At 37.8% G+C, this 15,000-nt stretch overlaps 1 protein-coding gene across 1 annotated transcript in view; it reads left to right on the forward strand.

Annotated features, from left to right (window-relative positions):
- Nucleotides 1–15,000, forward strand: part of LOC309523904 (coiled-coil domain-containing protein 183-like) — a 26,273-nt gene that overhangs the window by 6,571 nt on the left and 4,702 nt on the right. The window contains exons 5-12 of the mRNA XM_082208126.1: nt 1,453–1,557; nt 2,343–2,465; nt 3,934–4,062; nt 6,292–6,346; nt 7,849–7,949; nt 10,454–10,614; nt 10,697–10,862; nt 14,025–14,156. Coding sequence (XP_082064252.1) covers nt 1,453–1,557; nt 2,343–2,465; nt 3,934–4,062; nt 6,292–6,346; nt 7,849–7,949; nt 10,454–10,614; nt 10,697–10,862; nt 14,025–14,156 — 972 coding nt within the window. The remainder of the gene's footprint in view (nt 1–1,452; nt 1,558–2,342; nt 2,466–3,933; nt 4,063–6,291; nt 6,347–7,848; nt 7,950–10,453; nt 10,615–10,696; nt 10,863–14,024; nt 14,157–15,000) is intronic.

Here is a 15,000-nt window from a genome sequence, read left to right on the forward strand (position 1 = left end):
AACGAATTCACTATTCTTATTTTACATATATAATATAATAATTACTAATACTATTATTATTACTCCATATATATATATATATTTATAATAGAGATTCATATATATAATTATTACGGAATGAATTCAACGAATTCACTCTTCTTATTTTACATATATAATATAATAATTACTAATACTATTATTATTACTCCATATATATATATATATATTTATAATAGAGATTCATATATATAATTATTACGGAATGAATTCAACGAATTCACGATTCTTATTTTACATATATAATATAATAATTACTAATACTATTATTATTACTCCATATATATATATATATTTATAATAGAGATTCATATATATAATTATTACGGAATGAATTCAACGAATTCACGATTCTTATTTTACATATATAATAGAATATAATAATTACTAATACTATTATTATTACTCCATATCTATATATATTTATAATAGAGATTCATATATATAATTAATACGGATTGAATTCAACGAATTCACGATTCTTATTTTACATATATAATAGAATATAATAATTACTAATACTATTATGATTACTACATATATATATTTATAATAGAGATTCATATATATAATTATTACGGAATGAATTCAACGAATTCACTCTTCTTATTTTACATATATAATATAATATAATAATTACTAATACTATTATTATTACTACATATATATATTTATAATAGAGATTCATATATATAATTATTACGGAATGAATTCAACGAATTCACTATTCTTATTTTACATATATAATATAATAATTACTAATACTATTATTATTACTCCATATATATATATATATTTATAATAGAGATTCATATATATAATTATTACGGAATGAATTCAACGAATTCACTATTCTTATTTTACATATATAATATAATAATTACTAATACTATTATTATTACTCCATATATATATATATATTTATAATAGAGATTCATATATATAATTATTACGGAATGAATTCAACGAATTCACTCTTCTTATTTTACATATATAATATAATAATTACTAATACTATTATTATTACTCCATATATATATTTATAATAGAGATTCATATATATAATTATTACGGAATGAATTCAACGAATTCACTCTTCTTATTTTACATATATAATATAATAATTACTAATACTATTATTATTACTCCATATATATATTTATAATAGAGATTCATATATATAATTATTACGGAATGAATTCAACGAATTCACTCTTCTTATTTTACATATATAAAATAATAATTATGTATATTACCTAGATATAAATTGAGATCTCTCTCTTCTAAATCACATATATATTTATATATATGGGCATAAACTGTAATTATTAGAAGATTATGACAATAAAGATATTATTATTATTATTATTATTATTATTATTATTATTATTATTATTATTATTAATTATATAGGAGATCCGCCGGCTGGAGAACAGCGTGGAGAAGACCCGAGTGCGAATCGCGATGGGCGAACACGCCAACCGGCTGTACCGGAAGATGCTAGATGTGCTGAGAGACGTGAGGGATTATTATTATTATTATTATTATTATTATTAGATTAATAAAATTAAAATTACTAGATGACTAGATAAGAAGAAGAATCTTAAGAATAAAGCAATATACAGTTTATCAATAAATATTTATTATTGTTGTTGTCGTTATTATTATTATTGTTGTTGTTATTAAAGATATTATTATTGTTGTTGTTATTGTTGTTGTTATTATTATTATTAAATCTTTATTATTATTATCATTATTATTATTAAATCCTTATTATCACCATTATCATTATGAAATCTTTATTATTGTTATCATTATTAAATCTTTATTTATTATGACTAAATATTTATTTATTTATTTATTATATATTTATTATTGTTGTTATCGTTATTCTTATTCTTATTGTTATTATTAAATATATTATTGTTGTTGTTGTTGTCGTTTTTATTCTTGTTATTCTTGTTATTATCATGATCAAATATCTATTTATTATTATTAAATATTTATTATTATTATTATTATTATTATTAAATATATTGTTATGATTATTGTTATTATTATTAAATATATTATTATTGTTGTTGTTGTTATTGTTATTATTATTATTATTAAATTATTATTATTATTATTATTATTATTATTATTATTATTATTAAATATATTGTTATGATTATTGTTGTTATCATTATTAAATATATTATTATTGTTGTTGTTGTTATTATTATTATTATTATTATTATTATTATTAATTTATTATTATTATTATTATTATTATTATTATTATTAATTTCCCCCGCGGTCAGGAAGTGGCTCACCTTCCCGTCACCCTGGAGGACCTTCAGCGCCGGGTGGACGTCTACCAGGTGGAGCTGCAAGGCGTGCGCCTCATGACCCTGGACACCGTCGAAGCCAAGGAGGCCGCCCAGGTATTGATTATTGATTATTGATTATTAATAATCGCTCAAATAGATTGACAGTTCCATTTCAAGCCTGGTTCATACCTTCTCTCTTCTCTATTAGCTCATTATCACACGACTAATAGCTAAAATCGATGGAGGATTCTATTTCAAGTGTGGTTCATTAATAGATATTGATATATTGATATATTAATATATTGATATATCGATATATCAATATATTAATATATTATCTCTTATCTAAGATATTATCTGATTATTACACGATTAATAAGAGCTGAAATATATGGAGGATTCTATTTCAAGGGTGGTTCATTAATAGATATTAATATATTAATATATTAATATATTAATATATGAGTATATGAATATATTAATATATTATTTCTTATTTAAGATATTATCTCACTATCACACGATTAATAATAGCTAAAATAGATTGAGGATTCTATTTCAAGGGTTGTTCATTAATATATATTGATATATTGATATATTGATATATTGATATATCGATATATTGATATATTAATATATCAATATATCAATATATTAATATATTATTTCTTATCTAAGATATTATCTCCTCACACGATGAATAAGAGCTAAAATCGATGGAGGATTCTATTCCAAGTCTCGTTAATATATTATCTGATTATCACACGGTTAATAATAGGTCAATATAGATTATAAAAAGATATTATCTCTTACCTAAGATATTATCTCATTATCACACGGTTAATAAATATATAAAATAGAAAAAGATATTATCTCTTACCTAAGATATTATCTCATTATCACACGATTAATAAATATATAAAATAGAAAAAGATATTATCTCTTATCTATTATCTCATTATCACACGATTAATAATAGGTCAATATAAAATATAAAAATATATTATCTCTTATGTAAGATATTATCTCATTATCACACGATGAATAAGAGCTAAAATAGGATTCTATTTCAAGTATCGTTCATTAGTTAATATATTATCTAAGATAATTATCTCATTATCACACAATTAATAAGACCTAAAGTAGATTTCGGATTATAGATATTAATATATAGTTAATATATATTACATGACATGACATGACATGACATGACATTACATTATTATATTATATTATATTATATATTATATTATATTATATTATATTATATTATATTATATTATATTATATTATATTATATTATATTATATTATATTATATTATATTATATTATATTATATTATATTATATTAGTAATAATACTTAATGACCCTTAAAATATAGTTAATAATATAGTTAATGATATATAGTAATAATATATAATCTAGTTAATAATAATAATATTTTATTTTTTATTTATATTTTAATAACAATAATAATATTTTTAGTATAGTATAGTATATAGTAATATAGTTTATTATTATTATTATTATTATTATTATTATTATTATTATTATTAATTAATCAATCAAATTAATCGCAGGCCGACATGCTTCACGCCGAGACGGAGCTGGTGGCCGAGAAGAAGTTTCGGGACAACTCCCTCAGCGCCCAGAAGAAGCAGATCGAGAGGATCCGCACCAAGGACGCCACCGAGCGCCACCGCCGGATGGTGAGGCGGCGCCCGGTCCGGGAAACGTAGCGCGGGAAGCTTAGCGCGGGAACCTTAGCGCGGGAAGGTTAGCGTGGGAATTGTAGCGCGGGAACCTTAGCGCGGGAAGGTTAGCGTGGGAATTGTAGAATGGGAAGCTTAGCGTGGGAATTGTAGCGCGGGAACCTTAGCGTGGGAAGGTTGGCGTGGGAATTGTAGCGTGGGAAGCTTAGCGTGGGAATTGTAGCGTGGGAATTGTAGCGTGGGAACTGTAGCGTGGGAAGCTTAGCGTGGGAATTGTAGCATGGGAACCGTAGCCCGGGAAACATAGCGCAGGAAACATAGCGTGGGAACCTTAGCGCGGGAAGCTTAGCGCAGGAAGGTTAGCGTGGGAATTGTAGCGTGGGAACCATAGCGCGGGAAGGTTAGCGTGGGAATTGTAGAATGGGAAGCTTAGCGTGGAAATTGTAGCGTGGGAATTGTAGCGCGGGAACCTTAGCGTGGGAAGGTTGGCGTGGGAATTGTAGCGTGGGAAGCTTAGCGTGGGAATTGTAGCGTGGGAATTGTAGCGTGGGAACTGTAGCGTGGGAAGCTTAGCGTGGGAAGCTTAGCGTGGGAATTGTAGCGTGGGAATTGTAGCGCGGGAACCTTAGCGTGGGAAGGTTGGCGTGGGAATTGTAGCGTGGGAAGCTTAGCGTGGGAATTGTAGCGTGGGAATTGTAGCGTGGGAACTGTAGCGTGGGAAGCTTAGCGTGGAAAGCTTAGCGTGGGAATTGTAGCATGGGAACCGTAGCCCGGGAAACATAGCGCAGGAAACATAGCGTGGGAAGCTTAGCGCAGGAAGGTTAGCGTGGGAATTGTAGCGTGGGAACCATAGCGCGGGAAGGTTAGCGTGGGAATTGTAGAATGGGAAGCTTAGCGTGGAAATTGTAGCGTGGGAATTGTAGCGCGGGAACCTTAGCGTGGGAAGGTTGGCGTGGGAATTGTAGCGTGGGAAGCTTAGCGTGGGAATTGTAGCGTGGGAATTGTAGCGTGGGAAGCTTAGCGTGGGAATTGTAGCGTGGGAATTGTAGCATGGGAACTGTAGCGTGGGAAGCTTAGCGTGGGAAGCTTAGCGTGGGAATTATAGCATGGGAACCGTAGCCCGGGAAACATAGCGCAGGAAACATAGCGTGGGAACCTTAGCGCGGGAAGCTTAGCGCAGGAAGGTTAGCGCGGGAATTGTAGCGTGGGAACCATAGCGCGGGACAATAGCGTGGGAATTGTAGCATGGGAACCGTAGCGCGGGAATTGTAGCGTGGGAAGCTTAGCATGGGAACCTTAGCGTGGGAATTGTAGTGTTGGAACCATAGCGCGGGACGATAGCATGGGAATTGTAGCATGGGAACCGTAGCGCGGGAAGCTGAGCGCGGGAAATATAGCGTGGGAACCTTAGCGTGGAAAGCTTAGCGTGGGAATTGTAGCGCAGGAACCTTAGCGCCAGGAACGTTAGCGCGGGAACCTTAGCGTAGGAAATTAAGCGTGGGGAGTTTAGATTGGGAAGCTTAGCGTGGGAATTGTAGCCTGGGAATTGTAGCGTGGGAACCTTAGCGTGGGAATTGTAGCGTGGGAAGCTTAGCGTGGGAAGCTTAGTGCGGGAAGCTTAGCGTGGGAATTGTAGCCTGGGAATTGTAGCGTGGGAACCTTAGCGTGGAAATTGTAGCGTGGGAAGCTTAGCGTGGGAAGCTTAGTGCGGGAAGCTTAGCGTGGGAACCTTAGCGTGGGCATTGTAGCGTGGGAAGCTTAGCGTGGGAACCTTAGCGTGGGAATTGTAACGTGGGGATTGTAGCGTGGGAACCTTAGCGTGGGATGCTTAGTGCGGGAACCATAGCGCGGGAATATTAGTGTTGGGAACCTTAGCGGTGGGAAACGTAGCGCAGGAACCTTAGCGTGTGAAGCTTCGTGCGGGAATTGTAGCGCAGGAACCTTAGCGTGTGAAGCTTAGCGTGGGAACCTTAGCATGGGAAACGTAGTGTGGGAACCTTAGCGTGGGAATATTAGCACGGGAACCTTAGCACGGGAACCTTAGCATGGGAACCTTAGCGTGGGAATATTAGCACGGGAACCTTAGCACGGGAACCTTAGCATGGGAACCTTAGCGTGGCAATATTAGCACGGGAACCTTAGCATGGGAACTTTAGTGCTGGGAACCTTAGCGCGCGGGAACCCCAGGGCGCCGCTGCTCTAACCGCGCCCCTCCGTTCTCTCCAGCAAGGCCGCCGGGACATGGACTTCCCTTCCCTGATGGGGCGCGAGGGTTCGAGAGGTAAGGCAAGGGGGCGCCGGGAGTTGTAGCGCGAGGCACGCGTGGCGCCCGGTCACCCCGCTCCCCGATGCGGCTTGTAGCGCGAGGCGCCCGGTCTCTCCCTCCCGGATGCGACAACTCCTGACCGGGTTGGGAGTTGTAGCGCGCGGCGCCCGGTCACATGTGAGTTCTAGTGCGCGGCGCCCAGTCACCCTCTCCCCACCAGCATGCCCTTCCCTGATTGGCTGCTAAGGGGGTGACAGGCAAGCAAGGTTGGGCGCCCATCCCACTTGGGAGTTGTAGTGCGCGACGCCCGGTTCCCTCCTGGGAGTTGTAGCGCGCGGCACCCAGTCACCTCCTGGGAGTTGTAGCGCGCCACCCCAATACCTCCTGGGAGTTGTAGCGCGCCACCCCAATACCTCCTGGGAGTTGTAGCCGCCACCCCAATACCTTCCGGGAGTTGTAGCGCGCCACCCCAATACCTCCTGGGAGTTGTAGCGCGCCACCCCGATCCCCTCCTGGGAGTTGTAGCGCGCGGTGCCCAGTCACCCTCTCTCCTCACCTTAGGGGAGGGAATCAAGGGCCCGGCCTGCTTGGGAGTTGTAGCGCGCGGGAGTTGGGAGTCATAGCGCGCGGGCGTTGGGAGTTGCAGCGCGCGGGCGTTGGGAGTTGTAGCGCAGGGCGCCCGGTCACCCTCTCTCCTCACCTTATGGGAGGGAATCAAGGGCCCGGCCTGTTTGGGAGTTGTAGCGCGCGGGCGCTGGGAGTTGTAGCGCGCGGCGCCCGGTCACCCTCTCTCCTCACCTTATGGGAGGCAATCAAGGGCCCGGCCTGCTTGGGAGTTGTAGCGCGCGGGAGTTGGGAGTTGTAGCGCACGGGCGTTGGGAGTTGTAGCGCGGCGCCCGGTCCCCTCCTGGGAGTTGTTGCGCACGGCACCCAGTCACCCTTTCTCCTTACCTTATGAGAGGTAATGAAGGGCTGCTGCTCACCCCCCGGCCTGCTTGGGAGTTGTAGCGCGCAGGAGTTGGGAGTTGTAGCGCGCGGCACCCGGTCCCCTCTTGGGAGTTGTAGCGCACGGCGCCCAGTCACCCTCTCTCCTTACCTTATGGGAGGTAATGAAGGGCCGCTGCTCGGCCCCCGTCCTGCCTGGGAGTTGTAGCGCGTGGGAGTTGGGAGTTGTAGCGCGCGGCGCCCGGTCCCCTCCTGGGAGTTGTAGCACGCAGCACCCATCACCCTCCTTACCTTGAGAGGCAATGAAGGGCCGCTGCTCACCCCCCGGCCTGCTTGGGAGTTGTAGCGCGCGGGCGTTGGGAGTTGTAGCGTGCGGCGCCCGGCGACCTCCTCTTTCTCCCACCAGGCGCTACCCCGATCCCCTCCTGGGAGTTGTAGCGCGCAGCACCCGTCACCCTCCTCACCTTATGGGAGGTAATGAAGGGCCCGGCCTGCTTGGGAGTTGTAGCGCGCGGGAGTTGGGAGTTGTAGCGCGCGGCGCCCGGTCAGCGCCTCTCCCTCTCTCCCGCCAGGCGCCCGGCTGGAGGCTTCCAAGGCGCAGATCGAGTACCAAGGCCTGGTGATGGCGGAGGTGGAGAAGATCAAGGCGGCCGTCCAGTGCTCCCATCTCTGGGTATTGTAGTTTGCCGGCGCCCGGTGGGGATCAAGGGATTGGGATCAATGGCAAGGATTGGTTGGGAACTGAGGGAAGGGAAGGAATCGGATCAATAATGATCGTGATCCTGAGAAATTCAAAGGAATCAGAGCCTAATAATGGGTTGATAATAATACAGTAATAATAATGATAATAATAATGATAATAATAATAATAATAATAATAATAATAATAATAATAATGATGATGATGATAATAATAATAATAAAATATAATAATAATAGTAGCAGTAGTAGTAGTAGTAGTACCCTAATAATTGTTTGCAAATAATAATAATAATAATAATAATAATAATAATAATAATAATACCCTAATAATTGGTTGCTAATAATAATAATAATAATAATAATAATAATAATAATAATAATAATAATAATACCCTAATAATTGGTTGCTAATAATAATAATAATAATAATAATAATAATAATAATATTACTACTACTACTGCTGCTGCTAATAGTACCCTAATAATTGGTTGCAAATAATAATAATAATAATAATAATAATAATAATAATAATGATGATGATGATGATAATAATAATAATAAAATATAATAATAATAGTAGTAGTAGTAGTACCCTAATAATTGTTTGCAAATAATAATAATAATAATAATAATAATAATAATAATAATAATAATAATAATACCCTAATAATTGGTTGCTAATAATAATAATAATAATAATAATAATAATAATAATAATAATAATAATACCCTAATAATTGGTTGCTAATAATAATAATAATAATAATAATAATAATAATAATAATAATAATATTACTACTACTACTGCTGCTGCTAATAGTACCCTAATAATTGGTTGCAAATAATAATAATAATAATAATAATAATAATAATAATAATAATAATAATAAATAATACCCTAATAATTGTTTGAAATAATAAAAAATAAGAAGAATAAGAAGAGATAATAACAATAATAGATAATAATAAAAAATAAATTATACCCTAATAATACCCTAATAGTAATAAATAATATGAATAATATGAATAATAAATAATAAATAATAAACAACCAGTTTATAATATAATAAATATATTATAAATGAATATAAATAATAATTGGTTGCAAATAATAATAAAGAATAAGAAGATTAAGAGTAAGAATAATAGATAATATCAAGAATCAATAATAAGAATAACAAATAATAAATAATAAACAATACCATAATAATAAATAAAAAGAAGAATAAATAATAAATAATAAATAAAACCAAGTAATCATGAATAATAATAATAAGAAGAATCAATTATCAATAAAATAATTGGTTGCAAATAACAATAAAGAATAAGAAAATATATAATATAATATAATATAATATAATATAAACCATCAAGGCTGTCAATCAATCATCAATAACCCGTCAATAATCAATAATCAATAAAATAATTGGTTGCAAATAATAATAAAGAAGAATAATAAAAAATAAATATAATATAATATAATATAATATGAATCATAAAGGCTGTCAATCAATCATCAATAACCCGTCAATAATCAATAAAATGAATGGTTGCAAATAATAATAAAGAAGAAGAATAAAAAATATAATATAATATAATATAATATAATATAATATAATATAATATAATATAATATAATATAATATGAATCATAAAGGCTGTCAATCAATCATCAATAACCCATCAATAATCAATAATCAATAAAATAATTGGTTGCAAATAATAATAAAGAAGAATAAATATAATATAATATAATATAATATAATATAATATAATATAATATAATATAATATAATATAATATAATATAATATAATATAATATAATATGAATCATCAAGGCTGTCAATCAATCATCAATAACCCGTCAATAATCAATAATCAATAAAATAATAGGTTGCAAATAATAATAAAGAAGAAGAATAAATAATAAAAAATAAAAATAACAGAATAGAATAGAATAGAATAGAATATGAATCATCAAGGCTGTCAATCAATCATCAATAACCCGTCAATAATCAATAAAATAATTGGTTGCAAATATTAATAAAGAAGAATATATAATATAATATAATATAATATAATATAATATAATATAATATAATATAATATAATATAATATAATATGAACCATCAAGGCTGTCAATCAATCATCAATAACCCGTCAATAATGAATAAAATAATTGGTTGCAAATAATAATAAAGAAGAATAAATAATAAATAATAAATAATAAAATATAGTATAATATATAATATAAAATAATATGAATCATAAAGGCTGTCAATCAATCATCAATAACCCATCAATAATCAATAATCAATAAAATAATTGGTTGCAAATAATAATAAAGAAGAATAAATAATAAAAAATAAAAATAATAAAAATAGAATAGAATAGAATAGAATAGAATAGAATAAAGGCTGTCAATCAATCATCAGTAACCCGCCAATAATCAATAACCCATAACCCCCCCAGGACATCGCCGGGCGCTTCCTGGCCCAGCGCAAGTCGGCGGCCGACCTGCGCCAGCAGATCGGGGAGAGCGAGCGGCGCCGCCGGGAGCGCCAGTCCCGCCTCCGGGCCTTGGAAGTGGAACGGGCCCAGCTGAAGTTCCACCGGGCGCCGGGCGCCCTCAGGTACCGGGTTCGAGTCCAGAGTCAAGTGGCGGGGAGTTCCCAAGCTCCGCCGGATCCAAAACCGGGCGCTTTCCCCCCGCAGCTCCCGGAAGCTGGCGGAGGAGCTGGGCGCCGCGTTGGAGGAGGAGACCGGGCGCCTGGAGGCGGCGCGGCGCTACGTTTCCCACAGCCAGGAGCTGCTGCTGCGCTTTGAGAACGGGGTCAACAACCTGGCGGTGCGGCTGTGCGGCGTCGATGTGGCCGGGCAGGTAGGGAGACGACGGTTCCCAGCGCGCCGTACTATGGTTCCCAGTGCGCCATACTATAGTTCCCAGTGCGCCGTACTATGGTTCCCAGTGGGCTATACTATATTTCCCATACTATAGTTCCCAGTGAGCCATACTATAGTTCCCAGTGAGTTTTCTATAGTTCCCAGTGGGGCATACTATAGTTCCCAGTATGTCATACTATAGTTCCCAGTGATTCATACTACAGCGCTCTATACTATAGTTCCCAGTGAGCGGTATTTTAGTTCCCAGCGCTCCATACTATAGTTCCCAGTGAGTCCAACTGCAGTTCCCAATGAGCCGTACTATAATTCCCAGGACTCCATGCTATAGCTCCCAGTGGCCATACTCTAGTTTACATACTATAGTTCCCAGTGCGTCATACTATAGTTTGCTGTGCGCCATACTATAATTCCCAGAACTATAGTGAGCCATACTATAGTTCAGGGTGCATATACAGTGGGCTATACTACAGTTCCCACGCCATAGTTCCCAGTTCTCGATACTATAGTTCCCAGTGAGACATACTATAGTTCCCAATGCACCATGCTATAGCTCACATACTATAGTTCCCAGTGCGCCATACTATGGTTCACACTGTAGTTCCTGGTGCGTCATACTATAGTTCCCAGTGTTGCATACTATAGTTCCCAGTGCTCAATGCTACGGTTCCCAATGAGCCATACTATGGTTCCCAGTGAGCCATACTATAGTTCCCAGTGGGCCATAATGCAGCTCACATACTATAGTTCCCACACTATAGTTCCCAGTTTTCTATAGTTGACAGGGAGCCATACTATAGTTCCCAGGGCTCCATACTATAGTTCCCAGTGCATACTATAGTTCCCAGTGCGCCATAGTTCAGCTCACATACTATAGTTCCCGTACTATAGTTCCCAGTGCTCCATACTATAGTTCTGGGTGCGAATACTATAGTTCCTAGTGAGCCATGCTATGGTTCCGGGTGTGAATACTATAGTTCCCAGGGGGCTGTACTATAGTTCCCATACTATAGTCCCCAGTGAGCCATACTATAGTTCTGGGTGCGGATACTATAGTTCCCAGTGGGCTATTCTATAGTTCCCATACTATAGTCCCCAGAGCTCCATACTATAGTTCCCAGTGAGCCATACTACAGTTCAGGGTGCGAATACTATAGTTCCCATTGGGCTGTACTATAGTTCCCAGCGCTCCATACTATAGTCCCCAGTGCACCATACTATAGTTCCCAGTGAGCCATACTATAGTTCAGGGTGCAAATACTATAGTTCCCAGGGGGCTATACTATAGTTCTCACGCCATAGTTCCCAGTTCTCGATACTATAGTTCCCAGTGAGACATACTATAGTTCCCAATGCACCATGCTATAGCTCACATACTATAGTTCCCAGTGCGCCATACTATGGTTCACACTGTAGTTCCTGGTGCGTCATACTATAGTTCCCAGTGTTGCATACTATAGTTCCCAGTGCTCAATGCTACGGTTCCCAATGAGCCATACTATGGTTCCCAGTGAGCCATACTATAGTTCCCAGTGGGCCATAATGCAGCTCACATACTATAGTTCCCACACTATAGTTCCCAGTTTTCTATAGTTGACAGGGAGCCATACTATAGTTCCCAGCGCTCCATACTATAGTTCCCAGTGCGCCATACTATAGTTCCCAGCGCTCCATACTATAGTCCCCAGTGCGCCATACTATAGTTCCCAGTGAGCCATACTATAGTTCTGGGTGCGAATTCTATAGTTCCCAGGGGGCTATGCTATAGTTCTGGGTGCGAATACTATAGTTCCCAGTGAGCCACACTATAATTGACAGGGAGCCATACTATAGTTCAGGGCGCGAATACTATAGTTCCCAGTGCGCCATACTATAGTTCCCATACTGTAGTTCCCAGCGCTCCATACTATAGTTCCCAGCGCCCCATAATATAGTTCCCAGCGCTCCATACTATAGTTCCCAGTGCGCCATACTATGGTTCCCAGTGAGCCATACTATAGTTCCCAGTGTGCATACTATAGTTCCCAGTGGGCTATACTATAGTTCCCATGCTATAATTCCCAGTGCGCCATACTATAGTTCCCAGTGCGCCATACTATAATTCCCAGTGCGCCATACTATAGTTCCCATGCTATAATTCCCAGTGCGCCATACTATAATTCCCAGTGCGCCATACTATGGTTCCCGGCGCCCCATACTATAGTTCCCAGCACTCCATACTATAGTTCCCAGCGCCCCATAATATAGTTCCCAGCGCTCCATACTATAGTTCCCAGTGCGCCATACTATGGTTCCCAGTGAGCCATACTATAGTTCCCATGCTATAATTCCCAGTGCGCCATACTATAATTCCCAGTGCGCCATACTATAGTTCCCAGTGGGCTATACTATAGTTCCCATGCTATAATTCCCAGTGCGCCATACTATAGTTCCCAGTGCGCCATACTATAATTCCCAGTGCGCCATACTATAGTTCCCATGCTATAATTCCCAGTGCGCCATACTATAATTCCCAGTGCGCCATACTATGGTTCCCGGCGCCCCATACTATAGTTCCCAGCACTCCATACTATAGTTCCCAGCGCCCCATAATATAGTTCCCAGCGCTCCATACTATAGTTCCCAGTGCGCCATACTATGGTTCCCAGTGAGCCATACTATAGTTCCCATGCTATAATTCCCAGCGCTCCATACTATAGTTCCCAGTGCGCCATACTATAGTTCCCAGTGGGCTATACTATAGTTCCCATGCTATAATTCCCAGTGCGCCATACTATAATTCCCAGTGCGCCATACTATGGTTCCCGGCGCCCCATACTATAGTTCCCAGCGCTCCATACTATAGTTCCCAGCGCCCCATAATATAGCTCCCAGCGCTCCATACTATAGTTCCCAGTGCGCCATACTATGGTTCCCAGTGAGCCATACTATAGTTCCCAGTGTGCATACTATAGTTCCCAGTGGGCTATACTATAGTTCCCATGCTATAATTCCCAGTGCGCCATACTATAGTTCCCAGTGCGCCATACTATAATTCCCAGTGCGCCATACTATAGTTCCCATGCTATAATTCCCAGTGCGCCATACTATAATTCCCAGCGCCCCATACTATAGTTCCCAACCTTTCCCTTCTCCCCTATAGGAGGATTTCCGGGGCGAATCCTGGGACGTCTTCCGGAAGCTTCAGTTCTGCGAGGGGCGCCTGGCGCACCTCCTCAAGATGGCGCCGCCGCCGTCCGTGCGCCTGGACTTCAGCCAGGAGGAGACCAATGAGGTGCGGGAAACGTAGCGCCGGGTTCGAGAGAGGCATGCTGGGAGTTGTAGCGCCAGGTTGGGAATTGTAGCGCCGGGCGCAGGGAGAAAGGCATGCTGGGAGTTGTAGCGCCAGGTTGGGAATTGTAGCGCCGGGCGCCGGGAGAAAGGCATGCTGGGAATTGTAGCGCCAGGCGCAGGGAGACGGACAGGCGAGATTGATTATTAATAATATATTAATAATATTAATATTATATTAATAATATTAATATATTATATTAATAATATTAATAATATATTAATAATATTAATAATATTCTAATAGATATATATATACACTCACACACATAATTAGTCTTAACACACACACACACTAATTAATATTAGATATAATATATAATATTAATTCTATTAATATAGTTATTATTAACTCATGACGAACTAATATTCTAATGCTGTTAATAATCTAATATTAATATTAATAATATTAATATAAATATATACAATATTTTATTATATCTATCTACACATAATAGTTTATTATATACGATTTATTATTATATATTTTATTATATATATATTAATACATTATAGTTAATAATAATATTAATAATATTCTACATAATTAATATATATATATACACACACATAATTAGTCTTAACACACACACACACTAATTAATATTATATATAATATATAATATAAATTCTATTAATATAATTATTATTAAATCATGACGAACTAATATTCTAATGCTCTGTTAATAATCTAATATTAATATTAATAATATTAGGATAAATATATATACTATTTTATTATATATATATCTACACATAATATTTTATTATATACTATATATTATTAT

Source organism: Podarcis vaucheri (genome assembly GCF_965113315.1).
Source record: "Podarcis vaucheri genome assembly, chromosome: Z".
Taxonomy (NCBI): domain Eukaryota; kingdom Metazoa; phylum Chordata; class Lepidosauria; order Squamata; family Lacertidae; genus Podarcis; species Podarcis vaucheri.